The sequence below is a fragment of the Rhopalosiphum padi genome, chromosome 1, assembly GCF_020882245.1.
Source record: "Rhopalosiphum padi isolate XX-2018 chromosome 1, ASM2088224v1, whole genome shotgun sequence".
Taxonomy (NCBI): Eukaryota; Metazoa; Arthropoda; class Insecta; order Hemiptera; family Aphididae; genus Rhopalosiphum; species Rhopalosiphum padi.
In genome coordinates, this window is record NC_083597.1 from 42,113,646 (window position 1) to 42,133,132 (window position 19,487).

Consider the following 19,487-nt stretch of genomic DNA (forward strand, 5'->3'; position numbering starts at 1 on the left):
AAAATAATATAAATCTCAAACCTATAGGCTGAATACTAAATACAAATATTACGACAGGGATAAAGGTACAAGCAGTTTGCAGTATATTATTTATAGTGATACCTTAATAGATTCTGGGTAAACGATTATAGTAACAATTAAGGACTAATTTCACTGATGAGACTGATACAAAGTATAAAAGTTTGACTAAAGTATTTAATTCTTCAAGACAGATTTATTCTTCAATCACGAACCTGTTGACTGTTAAAACAAATCCAGACTTAATGTATCCTATACACATGTAAATATAAAATAATATATATATATTTACATTAAAAAAAAAATGAAATAATTAAAAAATTATAAAGGAAATTTCTAGGAAAAATATGTAATTATAAAGTACGATTAAAATTAATTTAAATTCAAGTCCATTCGTTGAAATGAATAATGATGAGATTCACTAAGTTTTTTCTTGTTAGGTCATGAAGTCAAAAAATCTACACTCAATTATGAAAACATGAAATGTACAATTTTTATTTAAAACATATTATAGTATGTACAGTATTTTCTTCTACAATATAGTAATATATATATTATAAATAGTATAAATAATTTGTATGCATGAATAATAATCTTACTTGTATATATGTTTATAATAATATTATCACTTAATTTACGTATACAGTTTGTTTTTCGTATAATATTGGGCAGTAAAAGACTAAAAGAGACAAAAAGTCTAGTATAAATAAAATGGCTTACAAATAATACAATTTATGTTTTTATCAAAAAAAAGTCATTGGAATAATAATATAATATATTGCACGAGTTTGGCGAACAACTCATATTTTTTTTATATATATTTAAAAAAAAAAAACATGAGTTAATTATAGTAATTTCGGATAACCGAATGTTGTCTTTTCCTTTTTACATTAATTACAGTATAAAAGGATTTCTTAATGCTAACACAAAAACAAAAAAATACACAACTTAACTACTACGACTAGTATACGCTTCTTAAATTTAAAGTTATTTACAAAATGAAAATAATATAATTTGAAATTGAATTGGGGAAAGCACCAGAAAATAAACCTAAGGCCGACAGGGTAGCTATACGTTTTTTGTTTCAATTACCTAGTCAACTCGTCAAACCAGTCGAAAACGTCACATCGGTAATTTGGTTTAACGATGGAGTTACATTATATATTTTACTATTTTTGGTGTGAACCACGTAGTTAGGTTACCTATTATAAGCAAAGACACACGTCTATTTTCGATGTGATGTGTTTCCAATGCCGAGTCCGAGTTTTAAATGTGGTGGGCGGTTCGTCTGTTCGAGTAGGAAGTATATTTTACAGAAATAATAATAATAATAATAATATAATAATATAATAATAATAATAAAAGTACATAACGAGATCATATTTTATACTTCTGATGGGTTATTGGTTCATCATCATTCCTCCTGCCCGACCCTTTAAAGAGGACCATAGTCGCTGAGCCCCGTGGTTGAGGGCATCATGTCCTCGGACGGGTCTGGATGCTCGTAACTAAGGGCAGGAGTGGCGTACTGATGTCATACGTGGCTAAGCGGCGCCTGTTTGATGATGTGGTGGTGCAGGCTGGACGACGGGGCCAGGTGGTGGGACGAAGGCAGCGTACTGCCCGGCACGGACGGCGCCGGCATGTACTGTAGCTGCTTGCGTTGTTTGCCCGGGTTGACGAGCACCGGGTTGGGGCCGCCCTTGGACATGCGACCGCCACCGCTTCCGCCACCAACGCCGCCGCCTCCAAACAGCCGACGGGACAGGCGTTTCCACGAGCCGACCGTCTTGCCAGACCATATCCACACGCCCGACGTGACGCCCATTACCAGCGTCATGAAGTACTTGAGCATGAGCATGGTGTACACCGGCTTGGTGTCGAGGTTCGGTTCGGAGCACGGGCACGCCAAGTGAGCCACGCGGTCGGGCATGTACCGGGCCTCGTAGTAGTGGCACCCGATGACGACGGATGCTGGCACGGTGTACAGGACGCTGAACACGCCGATCCTGATCATGAGCTTCTCCAACTTGTCAGCCTTACTTCGGCCCACCTGTTGCTTGATGACATTCCGAATGCGGAACAGCGACACGAACCCGCCCAACAAGAACGATATGCCCAACGCTAGGTAGACGACGAGCGGTGCCAGGACGAACATTTTCAGGTTGTCCGGGTTCTGGTTGCCCACGTAGCACACGCCGGCGAACGCGTCCCCGTCGACGGCCGACATGACCAGCACACCCAGCGACTTGACGGTGGGTATCAGCCAGGCGGCCAAGTGAAAGTATTGCGAGTAGGACGCGATCGCCTCGTTGCCCCACTTGAGACCGGCCGCCAGGAACCACGTGAACGCCAGTATGACCCACCAGATGGACGAGGCCATGCCGAAGAAGTAGAGCAACAGGAAGACGAGCGTGCACGGCGTGGGCCCGGATGCGTTGTACTTGACGGAACCGTCGGGCTCGCAGGCGACCGCGTCGTGACCCGCGTACACTCGGATCAGGTACCCGAGACTAACCATTAGGTAGCAACCGGACAGGAACACGATCGGCTTTTCCGGGTACTTGAACCGCTGCGTGTCGATGGTGTACGTGGTGAGCGTCATCAGCGTGGTGACGCAACATATGCTCGACCACAGCGCGATCCAGGTGGACGCGAAGTCCTTCTCGTCGTCGGTGAACATCACGCCCCGGCACGGCATCGCGCAGTTATCCACGCCGGCCACGGACACGCCACTGCGGTTGTACCGGACCGATTCCCTGTCGATGGGCACCAGTGGCGGCCTGCACTTGCACTCGCACCCGTCTTCGTCGCCGACACCGTCGCCGCTGCCGCCGAACGCGTATTTCTCGCATCCCTTGGCCCTGCTGCCCGGCTTGCACTTGTTCGCGGGTAACCCGGCCGGTTTCTTGGTCGGTTTCACCGATCCGTGCTGCTGTTGCTCGTACACGTCCTGGGCCATGCACAGCTCCGGGCCGCCGTGCACCGGCAGCTTGTCGCACTGCATCTTCTCCGGCCACACGAACCCGTACCGCTGCATGACCGGTAGACAACCGTCGCGGGCCCGTTCGCACACGCTCCGACACGCCTGCAACGGCCGCTGGTACTCCTCGATGCAGATGGGCGTGTACACCGAACACAGGAAGAACTTGAGATCGGCCGAACAGTTGATCTCGACCAGCGGCCAAAACTGGTGCACCTCCATGCCGGCCTCCTCTTGCGTCTCGTGGTTTAGCTGGTTAGGCATCGACGTCATGTTGTACCCGATGCCCCGGCACATCGGTATGGTAATCTCTTCGCAGCGCCCCGACACCGGGACGGCCGCCACGCCGGCCACAGCTCCGGCCGACGCTGCCGCCGTGTTGGTCACGGCCACCGGCTGCATGTTGCAGACGGCGGTGGCCGCGATCGCACACAACACGGCCACCACTAATGTCGGCGCCGCGCACATGTCTGCGGCACCTATCGGCACGGTAACGTCTGGCTGGCACTCGAGTCCGCAGTCGCAGTCGTATCCAACAAAAACGGATTCTTTTCACGCTCGAGTTCTGCGCAGAGACGACGATTCCGAGTGGTTACGAAACTTCATGACCGCAACTCGACACCTGAAACACACAGACCAAAAAGACTATGAAATATTTTCATTTCGATAATAATATAATAATATTATGACATAGGTAGAACTGGTATAGGTATGAGGCCCGTACTTGTAGAACACATTTTCAGAGGGTTTGAACTCTTTACCCTATCTCTTAATAAGCACGGCCTTGGTTAGAGGTATATTGCAAATATAATATTAACCATCGCAAATAGCTCGCGTACAGCCGGGTTTCTTCTATACCGTGTCGTGTAGAGATGAATGTATTCAACTGTATTGTAGACAACAACGTGTTAAATACGCTATATTAGATTACCTATACACGAAACACGACACGGTTTAGTTGAAAGTGGCGGAAACCCGCGACTTAATCCTATGCGATTCGCTGGGTTCAGTAAATAATAATACAAACTACGCGCGGTGTATGGTTCGGAATATCCACGTAAATAATATACGTTTCGTGTCAGAAACGAAATGGGACGTTAACACGATATTCACAATATACCTGGAACATGGTATCTACATTAATAATAATATAATATGATATAATCGTGTGTCATAGTCTATTACTGTAGGAGAAATGACCAATCAGATCCAAATTATTTTTAAGTGAAAGTGAAGCATCTTATTCCAGTTTTTAAACGAGTTAAATAAGAAAATCAAAGTAACTTGTCCTTAAATTGAATAATTTTTGTCGGTCGTCTACCTTTAAAATAATTCCCAAACGTTCGTGATAGATTTTACATTTTTTTAATTAATGAAATATCAACGATTTATTATTTATTTATTCAAATTATCAACGTAATATAACGTGCAGACAACTAACCTTCGTATTTAAGCCCTTGTTCAACTATATCGAAAAACATGCATTTTTCGTATTCTTAGTTAAAATATGCAATACTATACATTATACATAAGTTATACAAAATCAATACTCGTTGACAGCTATTAGTTTATTACCAACTATATGTTTGTAAAAGGACGCTGCAAAATAAACATACCAATGCATATACATGCTAGCCTTAGCGATCGCTATTTTATAATATATTATTATATTGTATACAATGATTACAATGTGTGTATTCGTATTGGATTCCACGAACGATCGGGTCTGAGAAAAATACACATGCCAAAGATTAGTATTTTAGCGCAGTGTTGTTGCGTACGTTTCACGCGCGGGTCAAACGTGTCAAAATACGAGATACCTCGGCAACGTATCGAGAACAGATGTATGCATTCATATGATTTATTTTTGTTCAAAATGCGTACATGTTATACATTATGTATAGTGTATACATATATATATATATATATATTATTGTGTGTACATTGAAGTGGACAGACAAACTCCAGAACGATTTCGGTGAATATTGTTATTTACAATCTGCGACGTGAATGTGCATCATGTCGGTTTTCACTTTTCACCCTATTCCGTTCTCGGGGGTAAACCGTACTACCGGTTGCAGAGCGTTGATTGCTATACGACAAGGGTAGTACGCGATGACGGCGAAATCAAATAATTTTATTCCTATATAAATTATGCCTAATACATATGCAGTATCTCGGCCGAATGCCGAAAACGAAACCTGCAGAATAAGGGGCTCGGTAATTGCAGCGGAACCCAAACCGAAACGATTGAAAATGACGAGTCGTCGGGCTAACGAATTTAGTCACTATATATTATATTCTAAAATGTATACATATATATACGACGAAACTTCGTTATCCTCTTCGCATCGTCAACGACGACCGCGACGTCCGTATACACACGCATATATATATATATATGTATCATTCGGAGACTCGCGAAATGTGTATAATCCCGTTTCTGAAATTGCAAGCCAAATCCTATATTCGCGATGAATAGCGAGCAAATAACTACACTCCACCCCCAGTCATCCACACCATATATATATATATACGTATAATATGTTTAGTCGTGGGCGTCAAACATACGCACACACACACAGGTACGACGTAAATTTCATTTCACCCTGTTTCGGAGGCAAACAAAACGCGTCGACTGTAACGTAATAATGCGCGTACGATATCTGCCGCCCGTCTGTCGTGTCTAACGACGTGGAATCGTCATACTATATAGCTTTTGTGTGTGAACGTCGGTGACGATGTCCTCTGCTGTTCATCACACGCGTTATAGAACGTTTTAAATAATATTTCTATACGACTACGTGTGTATGAAAAGCGTATACCTATGTACGACGACGACGACGACGTGTGCGCAGTGGAAATCACGAGTTTGGGCGAGTTTCGCTGCGGTGCGGAGGATTTTCGTCGTCGTATAATAGTTATCGTATAATACACACACACACACACACACACACACACACACACATACACACACACACTGCAGTGTAATATTATTATTATTACACCCGACATATACCCAAACGAATCGATTTTCGAAAAGAGAAAAAAAACCGTACACATACGCTTACGGTGTGTACATCATATTATTATTATTATTATTATATACCATCGCGACGACGGACGACGACAACGGGTACGTTCAACTCGACGTGTTCGAAACGTATATTGTACGTAATATTAAAGTAGATGAGGTATCGTGTGTTGTGCCGTGTGCGCTTATTAACAGTTCGCGTGACAAATCGTCAAGACTACACTGCAGTACACATACACACACACACACGTACGTACGTACGTACGAGAGGGTACATAATAATGATATGATTTATATATATATATATATTATATAATATATAATAACGAAACACACGCGGCTCACAATAGACGAGAAAAATAGATTGAAAAGCGATTTCGATGTACTCTCGTACGTGTACACGGTACGCGCAGGCCGCGCGTCTTCGGCCAACATCGCTGGCTAGGAAATAATATAATAATAATTAACTCTCTCGTCGTTATATTATCCTCGTGTGTGCGTGTTGTGTATACGACGACGACACACTACACACAACTGCAGTGTTGTAGCAGTTATTCATTGTCGCGCGCTCCTCCGGTGGTGCATAGGCGCGGGCCCGCGTGATACGGTCGAAATGTTTTATGGTGTAGTGTAGTACGAACGAACGGCCGACTCTATCGTTGTTGGCGTCCCCGACGTATTATCTCTTCTAGACGATCTCGGGGTCTTTTTATTATTATTATTATTATTTCTTTTTAAATAAATCGACTTGTCCGACGTGTCCGTCCGGCCGGTGGGTTATCGGGTTCTTTGTATCTCACGTTTTCCACCCGCTGCGATCCACCACACACTCCCTGCAGCCGTCGCCGCGTCGTGTACGCGAGGTGCACAGATTTAAAATTATTAAGGACGCGCGCGACGTACGATTTTAATAAAATACATCACATTTATTATTATTTAATCGACAGCCCGGCACTGGCAGTCGTCTATATCAGTCGTGATATATCTAATATATCTATATCCCCGAACACTATTCGACTAAATTCAATATATTAATAATTTAAAATAGGTATACAACATGTATATAGGTGTCTTTAACTCGGTTTAATTGGAATGCCGCTGCCATCACCTACGTCTCCCCGATAATAAGACACATAATATCTTGTCCCGAATAGTACCGTACAATCCACAATATTGACTGGCTGGCGACCGTATGGCGTACATAAAAACGTCCGTTTATTTATCGTAATTTTTATGTATGCGCGTCCTTTTTGCTGCGACCTTAAGAATGTGATTAAATGTGCCGTAAACGAACGATCTGATTCATAGAATACAAGATCATAAGAGTGTATATTATAATAATATAAACGCTTCAATAAAAGACGACGAGAAAAAAAACCGTATTGGAATTATTTGTAAACCGAAAAAAATTACCTCCTGCGGGGAAGTAAACATCGGGTAAACTGAAATTTCACGGTTCCGTATGCATGGTACCCGTGTTTTAAGTCACACGTATCATCGCTGTGCACTCGTGTGTATTCATCGCGAACAACGGAGTTGTAAATCGTAAAATCCAATTCGAATATTATATATTTAACCAATACCAAACAAGTGGATTTTAATTTTACTAACGATAAACAAATATCGTGTTTATCACTCGAACGGACTAGCATTATTTTAAGTCTATTAATAAGTGGACAATTATTACTATTATTCGTTTCTCTAAACACTACGTGCGGAATAACTTTGCGTGGGGCGAACAGAATTTTTCCACGTTCCACTGTTTTCAACCTTCGTCATGATTAGCATATTATATAAATCGAATATTTATATATACATGTATAGGTACACCACTCGCGTTCGCAAGACTCGAATCGCGCCGGCCGTCTTGTTTTTTATATTATTATTTGTTTACCCATTGTGGATGGAGAATATTATACGTCAACGTCGTCGTCGTCGTGTATTACTTACGTACATAGCATATTATAGTAATAGGATTCTGAATATATAAAACCGTGTATCAAACAGCAAAAAAAAAAAAAAAAGGAAAAGAAAAAAAGAACATATTATAGGACGCTATATTTTATATACGATGCAGTGCGACCGCAGTCCGAAATGGGGACGACGTTTCATTCATGGAAAAGACACATATAATATATTATACGCGTACTTGTGCGTCCGCCCGAGAAAGATAGAAATATTATAATAATATATACCACCACGATTTGCTCCCGTCTGTTGTATTCAAATGCGGTTAGCCTCGCGACTGTCGAAAACCCGGTAACCGGTGTACGCGAAACTTCTGCATGGTAATCTCGTTCGCTGTGCAATAATAACTTTACGTCTTCTCGCAGCATCTGTCGTCTCGCCGCGCATAATATATATCTGTGTACAATACATATTATATTGTAATGCACTTTCCGGTGTTGAAAACTATACAGCAACTTAAGACGGGGACAGCAATCAGCTGCAGGTTACGAAACCGCGGTCATCGTCACATCCCGCACGCGTGTTACATCGACGATATAAATATGACGTTATTATTATTTATGTCTCATATACGACGTGCTCGCTGCACGAGTTTGCCCAAGTTTTACCTCCCGAATATTTTAATACGATTCTATGTTGTTATATTAGTATTCGGCGATACACAGTGTCCATTATAATATTATGACGTTTTCGTATTTTTATTCGCGAAGAATAAACTACGTATTCGTATTCGACGAAGACGCACTGCTAGTCAAAGTGTATCGGTTTCGCGGGACGAGTAATAACGCCTTTTCAGCTGGACGAGTTGTAATACGACGCGGGAAGAGCTTGACGAGTATTGAGTACTTTAATACCGTAACGAGTACACGACGTCGATGCTGTAGAGTAGTATATCATACGAGTGCATAAATGTCTAATTAACGTCCCGTCATAAGCCTTTTAATGTCGTTCGCGTGCCAACAACGGAGGGCGTTCGCAGAACAGACGGCTATCAACTCTCGATAATAAAATACGAGCGAACGTTTTTGGACTCTGCCAAAACGCCCCAAAACCATATAAAATAATAGTATCGCTTGTTCGAAGACTGTCCGATTCACAGCAACGGACGTCCATACATAACGTAGTATGTTGGCATTTCGTATTCTGTATAACATATTATTTTCATCGGGCACGGTCGTTTCGATTTCGTGTTTTGTTGGTTATAACCGAACGGTCGCAGCGTGACCAGTAGTAGTACAGCGCGCGTATAATAAATAATAATATTCCACATTTCTACGCCAATGCGACGTCGGTTTTGCTCACGATATTATACTATACAGCGCGGGGCTACCGGCTGATAATTGGTAACCTCTGTCGGTGCAGCACGATTGTTTAACACACACACACACACGATGCACCCGAGAGTGCAATACGGGACGGTCGCCGTCTGCCGCGGCCACGACGTGCATTTTTCTTTTATTATCTGATTCACGATGCGCAGGCAGTTTTTTCTTTCTACCTATTGTCTGAACGGGGGTCACGCGCCCGTTTCGAGTTATTCAAATCGTTCATCGTTGGGCAGTAACTTTGTTTTTTCGTATTTATATAATAATATATTGCGTAGGTATATACACTGCAGTGTATGCGTTGTATTTTTGCCGCTCATCGGAACTATTCGATGACAGTCTATTTCTTTGGGCGATAAACGTTTTTTTTTTTTTTTTATAAAAAATATTATTATGCATAGTGATTATTTATATATCTAGTATAATGCGTAGTCTTCGGTGGTGGTGGTGGTGGTGGCGTTTTTCGATAGGGGAGGTGACGCGAAAGATAATAATATTGCCCCGGACCCGGCGGAGACGCGCTAAATATCATAATGGGCACGGGGTCCGCGTGTTTACGTTTCACTGAAACCGGTTCTCGTGTTATATTCCACGTCCCCGTGTGTTGGTTTAATAAATTAATCGCGGGCGAGCGAGGGTCGTCCGGACACAACGGGTGGCCCAAAACGCAGTCCTCCTATATATTATTATATCGTACATGGGTGTGCACCACGGAGTGGGGTAAGGCCACGTGTACACGGTGCACAAGATTTTCATCCTTGAGAGGAATTTCGTACGGGGTTCGAAGATTTATCGATTCGCCGAGACACACCTGAGTATTATTATTATTATTATTGTATAGGTAGGCACCAGCTTAACCGTACGCACACGCCCGCGCCAGAAAACAGGACACACAATAGTACGCATATAGGTTCCTGTGTATTTTGAGTGCGTGTGTGTGTGTGTACGTGCGTGAAATGTAAACATTTTTCACTACCTGTCCTGCGACGACGAGTGTGGGCTCGTATATACGTCGAGGAGCATCGTGGAAGACGCCATAGGGCGTTTTATTTCTTCTTTTTTTTGTATACATAATAATATTACAATAAAAGATAACGCGCTTTTAATGTTACACTTACGATTTCTGAATCACAACAATATACGAATCGAGAAACTGACGGGTGTGTGTAGTGCAGAACCGGCGCGGCGGTCCGCCGTTCTCGGAACACTCGGAAACCACCACGGGCCACAGCTGTAATATTATAATAATATAATATAAGACATATATACGTACGTACATTACATTTTAAACGTCGTTCGACTGTTCAAGACGTCGTTAATATTTAAATGTGTGCGCGGAAGAGTAGAACGCGGGACGGCTCCCATTGTATGATACTGATAGATAAGGTTAAGTGATATAGGACGTCATAACAACAAACGTTTACAGCTGTCACGGGAATATAATACGGACGGAGAAGTTAAAAAATAAAAAAAATAAAACACCATTATATATACAATAGCCATTAATCATCCTCGGACAGAGGTTTCATTTTATATATATTCACGATGGTTATAACTCATAATAACGTATAATGTATTAATGTATGGATATAATATTTGAGCAGACGTTGGTCCGAACACACAAACGATATATTTTCCAGAATATAATACTGCAACAGTATCGGCGTCTCGAAAATCCCAGGGTAACAACAGAAGTGGGATTGTTTTTCATTTTTTGGCGTCATGCGTGACGGGGGAGGCCGGAGAGGGTGGGACGACGGCGACAAATTTAATAACGACATAATATAATATAATATATAATATAAAAAGGAGTTTAAGTCCCCTCCACCCCCTCGCGTGAATGCGAGTGCATTCGGAATGTATACAGTGTGGCGCGGTTGTACCTTCGTCATTCCGAGGTGACAGCTGTCTAGGAATCATTTGTAAAACGGTTTTTTCTTTTATCTCCTCTTGTATACAACGAGTTTCTTACCTGTCACGTTTTTAAGGATTGGCATGTACGTGCATATATATACACTAGTTTTATTTTTTTCTCGTTCTAACACCAGTGATTGTGTTTGAGTTATTAGTGTGTATTTGTCAATTGTCATAAGTATAAGTGAACACAATCGGTCGACGCTTAACAAGCTGGAGCTAGTTGCAGATAGGTAGAATGAATACGTAATTATCGTCCTATTCCCGCGCATCGTACGTACATTTATAGGTATGTAGGTACCTAACCAGTAAACGAAAACAACCGCGTCGGTCCAGAAACACTTATTATCCGCAAACATGTATAATATATACGGAAGCTTAAGTGTGATTTTTGACGCCTATTTAATGTTGTACGTCCCGAGAGATCCAGTCCATATATTATCTTTTTAGTTTTCTAAATAAATAAAATATATCGTATTTGTAATTTAGTAAATTAAAAAAAAGAATTATAATTACAGTACTATATACGAAAAACAATAAAGTATAATGAACCATGAATGGAATTTTCAAAACCATATCAATACTGTATAATATATTACGTAAACCTATTATTTTGATATGTTGAAAATGTAATTAATACAAATGTATATTCAGCTAACCATCTCTTGTTCTAGTATACCACGGTAGTATCTTATTGTATATCTGCTATATCCTTATAAACTAAACAATTTTATACTACAATATTGTCCGACTCTGCATGTTGTATAGTAAACTTGTATTGGTTTTTGGTTAATTAGTAGAACCTGAAGGCGCCTAAATGGACTATGTACGAATTATGAAAGAACAATGGTTACACGATTGTAAAATATTCAAAGACACATAATTAGATCGTTTTTATTTTAAACTTTCTCATGTACGCGCGTGTTTTTTGTTAAAGAAACACTTCTAATTATAAAATAATAGAAGTAGATCGTTAGTACTTATTTTTTTAGTACATATTACTGTCTACAGTTAGTAGTCATACCTATCGACAGTTTGAGTTATTATTTTTACGAAACCAAATAATATAGCCGTTAGTTAGTATAATATGCTTTTATAATTTGCAAAGCCGTGGAGTTGTTTACTTAAAAATAAGCCTTATAATATTATTGACTCATAATAAATATGTTTAATCGACTATTCGATATAAATTGATGAAAACAACAGTCCATTAATTTGATTAAGAGTTTAATATGCTTATTTAATAAAAAAAAAATTGTTTTGTTTATACAGTTAACTATATTTAATATTTACAGGAATAAATTGAAAAAGGGTTGTCTTGGTATTTTGAATCAAAAACAGGAAGTGAAGATTGACAACTACTTTGAAAAACCTTAACGACATGTCATTTGGCAATTATATAAAGTCAGACGGGTGCCACAGACACAACTGTGTTATGTTGAACCAAAAACAGTTTAAAAACAATAATTTTCATTTAACTCATTATATTATTGTGTTTGAATACAAATTATGTTCATCAATGCAGTAATTTTTCCACTTTAACTAATGATTTCCACTTTAACATAATAAGTAATAACTATAAAAAACGTATCATGAATAATAACCGTATGAAATGCAATAAACTTGATAAGTTCTTTTTCATAAAAACAGAAAACACAATGGAGTTTGAAGAACTTAAAACGTATTTTTTAACCATTGTAGTAGAGGTAAAATTAATAGGTATTGCTCAATTACAATTTATGGGTGTTTTCTGTACTTGAGTAAATATAAAGTACCTACCACGTAAAGACGGAGAATAATAATTGTTTATCGCACAGTATTCGGTAAATCACACCAACGACTAAATAATTACAACAACTATAAACAATTCAATTATTATTAATTTGTTTAGATTTGTTTTAATAGTTTATAATAGTTATATTATTTGTTCGCGTGTGTACATTAAAAAGAAACATATTTTCAGAAACTCAGTTTTTTGTTTTTCAACAAATAAAAATAAAAATAATTTTATAGCTACTTAATAGCAAAATTGATTTTTATCGCAAAATATTAATATAAGGGTCAATAAAACATCTATACCACTATTAATAAATTCAATAACATTAAATAATATAATATAAGGTTCGCGCACCGCACCTGTACCTTATCCTACTATATGGTATTTATTAATGATACTGCTATAGTTTACTTTAGATTTTAATACATTTAATAAATAATTTATTTTTAAACAAAAATATACAAGAGAGACGTAATTTTTTTATTGACTTTTTACCTTTTCCTTAACAAGACCAATTAGCTATAATTTATTGTTTTGAAATAAACATTTACGCTATTATATATTATAATATGGTATTATATGATGGTAAAATGAATATTGTTTCATATTTATTTTTATCATAAATAAAATAAACGGTTTTGATTACACTTCAGAAATTTGTTTCAAACTTATAAAATATAATATTTTTTCTCTTTGAAGTGATAAAATAAACATACAATTATAAGTTAATATTTAGCAAATTGCAAATAATAAAATTATATTTGTAATGTAAATATTTATTAAAGATATTCGAGAAAAAATAATACGAGCATTGACCGAGAAATAAAACAACCCTATTTTTTCCGACTCAACTTTGAAATTAGAATACATTTTGATTATTTTTAAAACGCCAATTTTTACTAACTAAATAACGTAGAATTTTTAGTATAATTGTTGTATTTTATAATGAAATTAAACTGTCTAATCATTGATTAATTAGATTAAAACATTATAAAAATAAGTTTAGTAGGTATAATGTATCATTTATGTACCTATAGTAGTTAGTATAAATAATAAATATATATTATTATAATATACAGTAGACAGTAGTCAGGGCAGTAGTCACTATAGTCAGTAATGAAATGTTGAGAGTTCATCATGTAGTTGTTTTAATAATATAGTTCGAAATGCATGTTTGTATTTTTCAGACACAATTCGTCAAAACTCGGAAGGTAAAACAAATAAACAAATCAGCATTTAAGTGAAACATAAAACCACAGCGTAGCAATCTCGCCGACTGGTTAGTGATTTTTTGTTATTCTCAATTTTATTATTGCAATGTTGTTATTATTGGCTTTAAAATCCATTTCGTAGAATTTAGTTATTGTCGAGTTTATAACGTATTCGCTAATATATTACATAATGATGATATAAAATACAAAATCAAAAAGTCAGTAAACTGAAGAGTCGACGTAGACACGACTTGCAATGTATAAACTATTATTATTAAAAGTAAACAGAAAATTGATCTCAGAACAGCACACAACTTCAAGCGCATACAATTTTTTAACTTTTCGTGTTGTACCTACATATATTATTATTTGATTATATAGACAATAGTAAAATGTTATTGCGAGCGATACGGGGCGTATCAAACATACTCGATGCACACGATATTATTATTTATAATATTTATAGTGCTTAACCGAGTAGGTACGTTTCACACGTGCGGCTCGTGTGTATTCTAAACCGCATAAGCATATTAGATATAGGTGTATTCGATTTGACTAGAAAATGTTTATAGTAATAAACCGGTTTGTGTGTGTTAAAAAACCCGAAAATCCCTCGTCCGGACGGCGACTTGAGAATAAGACCGTTCGAAACGATAGACACTCGGTACACAATGTATTATAATCACATATCGGTTTGCAGTCATCGCACGATTGACAAGCAGTTACGACTACAATAATGCGTGTAAAGAGGTTCGCGCATATTATAATGTATACGTTTCGGTTTTCGGACGACAATCTATTTATCGCTATTCACTCACCGGCGGTGGAAGGCTACAGCGACCACTGACTCTGTTGGACGGTGCAGGAGACGATCCTGCGGCGTCGTCCCGCCGCGTACACTCGAAACGAACTCATTTGCGGCGCGAAGTCGAATGATAACGATGCGTATTAAAAAAATAACAATAACAATAACAGCCAAAACGACGACCACTGTCCAGTCTGCGCTCGCGCCGTGTCAACACGTAGCCGTATTAATAGTATTGTTTATCGTACAGATCGCACGAGAAGTCAGAGGATCGGCGGTGTTGACTATTATAATATTTTGATAATATGATAAAATCGATTTAGATCGCGCGGGCTAAACACGGTTTCGAGCGACCGGATTCGACGCACTAACGCACGGCACGAACGACGTCGGACGACTGGTGCGCGCCGCGTATACAACAGCAGTCGTGGTCTCCGACCGGTCGTCTCCGATTATTACTACTATTACACCGCGTGCGTGCGTGTGAGGCACGTCGTTGTGTGTGTATAATAGCGCAGTTGTTGTAGTGGTCCGCGCCGTCGCCGATATATTATTTCACCCGGTTAACGAGGCGATTCGAAATCGTTCGGGAAACGAGTCTGCCGCCGCATGAAAACGGTCAGGAGAACCTCTTGTGCGTGCGTGTGCGTCTGTGTGTGTGTGTGTGTGTGTATATATTATATTACTCGCGTACGCACATTGTTGTTTGGAATGACGTGGTGGACCAGCTGGCTGGGGTGTTCGCGGGAAGATCGGCGGAGGGGGGGGGAGACGTGAGGCTGTGCTCTACACGTAGATCGTATGTGTGTGTGTGTGTGTATGTGTGCCTCGGGCTCAGTGGGCGGCGGGGTGAAGGTGAGAGGTGAACGGCGCAGATGGTTTTTTTTTTTTTTTTAGAAAAGAATAATAATATTATTTATATTTATATGTGTTTCGGATACGCGGGCGTCTTATTATTATCGTCTTTTGCCCGTGCTTGCTCGGTCGATCATGATGACGTATCGATCGGGTCGATCGGACTGCGCGGATCGACGAAGACGAGACCACTGCGGCGGCGGTGTTAAATACGCGGGCGTGCGAGCGTAGTGTTTGGAATTTTTGACGTTTTTTTTTTTTATTATTCTGTTTTTTTTTTATGCTGGCACTGTTTTACGCTCCGATTGATGAAATCGAGTAGAAAAAAAAATAATAAACACGCGCCGGCGTAAAAATACCTTAACGACGACGGGTCGCTGCGAACCGTCACTCAATTATACGATATTATTATTGTATATATGTATTATAATGGATATAAATGTGTGTTTGTGTGCGCGCGTGTGTACCATTCGTGGCACGGATCGTGTACACAAATCGCCCACGAAAAACCATTTATCGGCGGACCGCGCGAGAGACTACAACTCCCGGGCCGGCCGTCGACGGATTTAGTCTCCAGCGTTTTCGCTGCTACCGTACGCTGAGACTGAGAGCGTATTGACGATGACGCGCGTGTGTGCAGTGTTTACTTACCATATAACCTATTACCGAGTTACGATGCGCGCCCGATAAACCCCGGCCCGTTATGGTGCCGTGTGGACGGTGTGGTGCGTGCGCGTCAAGTGTAAACCGAAGAAAGTCTTATGGGTTTCTCGTTTTTGTTTTTATTTACTTTTTTCTCATCCTCCCGGGTGTGGGGCGTTCCATGGGATTTCGGAGTACGATATATGATATTGTAATAATAGAAATAATAATGTTATATTATAAGAAACAACTCAAGTATAACATTTGTTATTTTAGTTTTTAAACGTATATGCCTATATATCTATATAGGAGCGATACTGATGCGTGTGAACGCTCGTTGAGGTATTGTCACGACGATTGGATATCGTTAAGGGTGCTTGCAGGATACGTGAGAAAAAGATTGCTATTTAATGTATACAGTTATATAATATAATAATATAAATATATATACTCGATTCGATAATTTCGCATTTTTATAAATAATACGAATCGAGGAATGATATAATAGATATAGAGAGGTAAGTACTAAAATACTAAATGTAAATAAAATGTTTTGTAACAAGATAAAATCTACACAACGCGGCCAGTCGTTAAGTGTCCGATGGAAACATTTTTGCCATACGATGGGTATTATTGCCTTAATGGTTGTTCTTTTGTAATGACGCATTAAAAATGAATAACATCGAAATCGGACACATTTAATGAATTACCTTGCATGCAGTGGTGGATTTTTCTTTTCTATAGGTATACCTCATCGCTATATATTATTATCTGTCGTCTGATGCTTACAAAAATTGAAATCACACTGCCGTACCTATATTTTAGGGTTATCTTGGCTAAGATATGTAACGGCAATAATTTATGACACGGAGAAACTTGACAGATTCATTAGTAATTTATGCAGACATGACGAAATAGATGAACGGCGGTGTTAATGAGCTCTTAGAATGAGCCAAAAGATTAAGTTCTTTAATTTTATTTAAATATACCTGCTATACTCATTCGCTCGATATCGTCGTAACGCGTCGTAGACAATTAATATTGACATCAATTTAGGCGCCAATTTAATATGTAGTAGGTATAGGACAGTAAGTTGTTAGGTTTAAAATAAAGTATCCAGAATTTCGATGTTATTATTCCGATAAGTGTGTCGTTATATTATAATTCGGAGGTGCGACGACGTGTATAAAATAAAATCGTTGGCTGATTACTAATGTTATTCGATTGAACAATAGTGTTATTAAGCTTAGTAATATTTTCACGATTTTTGAATATTATGTGTATAATGTTGTTCTGAATATTAGGTATTGGTATACGTGTACAATTTTGAATCTAAATAAATGGATTATTTATCAGGTACGAATACGATAACCAAAACTAAAATTTAAATATAACGTACTGTTGTGAAGTGGTCTGAATTTTTTTCAAAAAAATATACACGTGCAATGTACATAAACAGTCGTATACGGATTACGTTCGTTTTCGTAGGCGAGACGTTTGACGAAATCTTGTTAAAATTAAAACCATTAACAAACAAAATTATCTCAAAACATTAATCATTGTTCGAAGAACGTGTTTTGAATTCATTACTCCCACACAATATTATAATAATTATATAGTGGTATTATATAGTCGTGTGTATATATATATATACACACAATATTCAACTCGTATAAATACTCGTGGATAAACAATGACGTGGCGTTTAAACGGCATAGGTATACGACCATTGTTTAATTGATTCTGATAGGAATGTCGTTACTTGTTAACTCATTAGTAAACTGTACTATAAACAGTTGTACTAAACACTACATTACAATATTATGCTGTTTTGATTGACGTGGTATTAGAGATCATAATTTCAATGATAACACTGATAAAGTGATAACTACTATTATTTATTATTTATTGTCCTCAATATATGGGGTGTGATAGTGATTTTTGTGATATAATACATTTCCGAGTTCCGACCAGTGTTTATTACAAGAAATAATGTCGTATATCGAAATCATAATGTAATGTATTGTACGACTACAGTAGAAGTATTAATGTATTTTAATTATTTAAATTTTAGTTTCTCTTATTACCTATTTTCACCTGACCAGTAACAATAACACGCACATAAATTTTCACGGAAACTATACATTACACGTTATACGTGCGCACTGCGCATACTTAAGTTTTTAACTACAATTTGGTTTACAGCTTAACAAAGTAAATGTATAATATAATAATTTTTTTACTTGCGTTTTATTGCATTAACTGATGATTATCACAATATAAATGTGGTGGGTAGTGTTTTGATTAAAAAAAAGAAATAAAAAGTATCCCAGGGGCCTATTTACCGAATAGTCGGTATTTAACCAGAGATTGTATTGTGTGTGAATAAAAACATCGACTACAATAACACAATAATATTTATCACTATTAATTAATTGGTGAAAAAAAAATTTTTGAGTGCTAATTAAACTGTTATCATTTTTCTATTGTTCGAATCGCATTATAATTATATTACAATAACGCCGTGTGTATTGCTCTCTTCCCTATCCCCATTGTATTTAATTAATCAAAGCTCGTTAGCTACTGAGGTATACATAATTTACCGTTAAAATTATATCGTGTAGAAAATATTATGTACCTCATCACTAATAATAATATTATTATAGCGATAAAAGTATATTTTGTTTAAATACTTCATTGAAATATTTTTATTACGTTCTTATATTATTATAATAATAGTCTTGATCAAATACTCGAGTCCATCATCTATGCCGTATTTATTTGTATATATTTTTTTTATAATTATTATGTCCTAGAATAGCATTATACACATCTCTTTACACGCCTCGGTATAGTAAAGTCGTGTTTGTGTATCAGATTCGTAAGCGCACAATTAATAACGTATATAGTGTATATACGATTTACACGAATCGGAATATTATTTCCTCCGAAAAA

At 38.2% G+C, this 19,487-nt stretch overlaps 1 protein-coding gene across 4 annotated transcripts in view; it reads right to left on the reverse strand.

Annotated features, from left to right (window-relative positions):
• Positions 1-486: 486 nt before the first annotated feature.
• Positions 487-19,487, reverse strand: part of LOC132918294 (frizzled-5) — a 68,524-nt gene continuing 49,523 nt past the window's right edge. Inside the window, exons 1-3 of one of the 4 annotated variants that reach the window (XM_060979488.1) lie at positions 15,049-15,813; positions 10,447-10,559; positions 487-3,623 (exon numbers count right to left, since the gene is read on the reverse strand). In XM_060979488.1, the coding sequence (XP_060835471.1) occupies positions 1,553-3,469 (1,917 nt within the window). In that variant the 5' untranslated portion in view covers positions 3,470-3,623; positions 10,447-10,559; positions 15,049-15,813 and the 3' untranslated portion in view covers positions 487-1,552. Of the gene's footprint in view, positions 3,624-10,446; positions 10,560-15,048; positions 15,814-19,487 lie in introns of those variants that run through there. The other 3 variants (XM_060979478.1, XM_060979462.1, XM_060979469.1) reach the window with 3 other exon arrangements.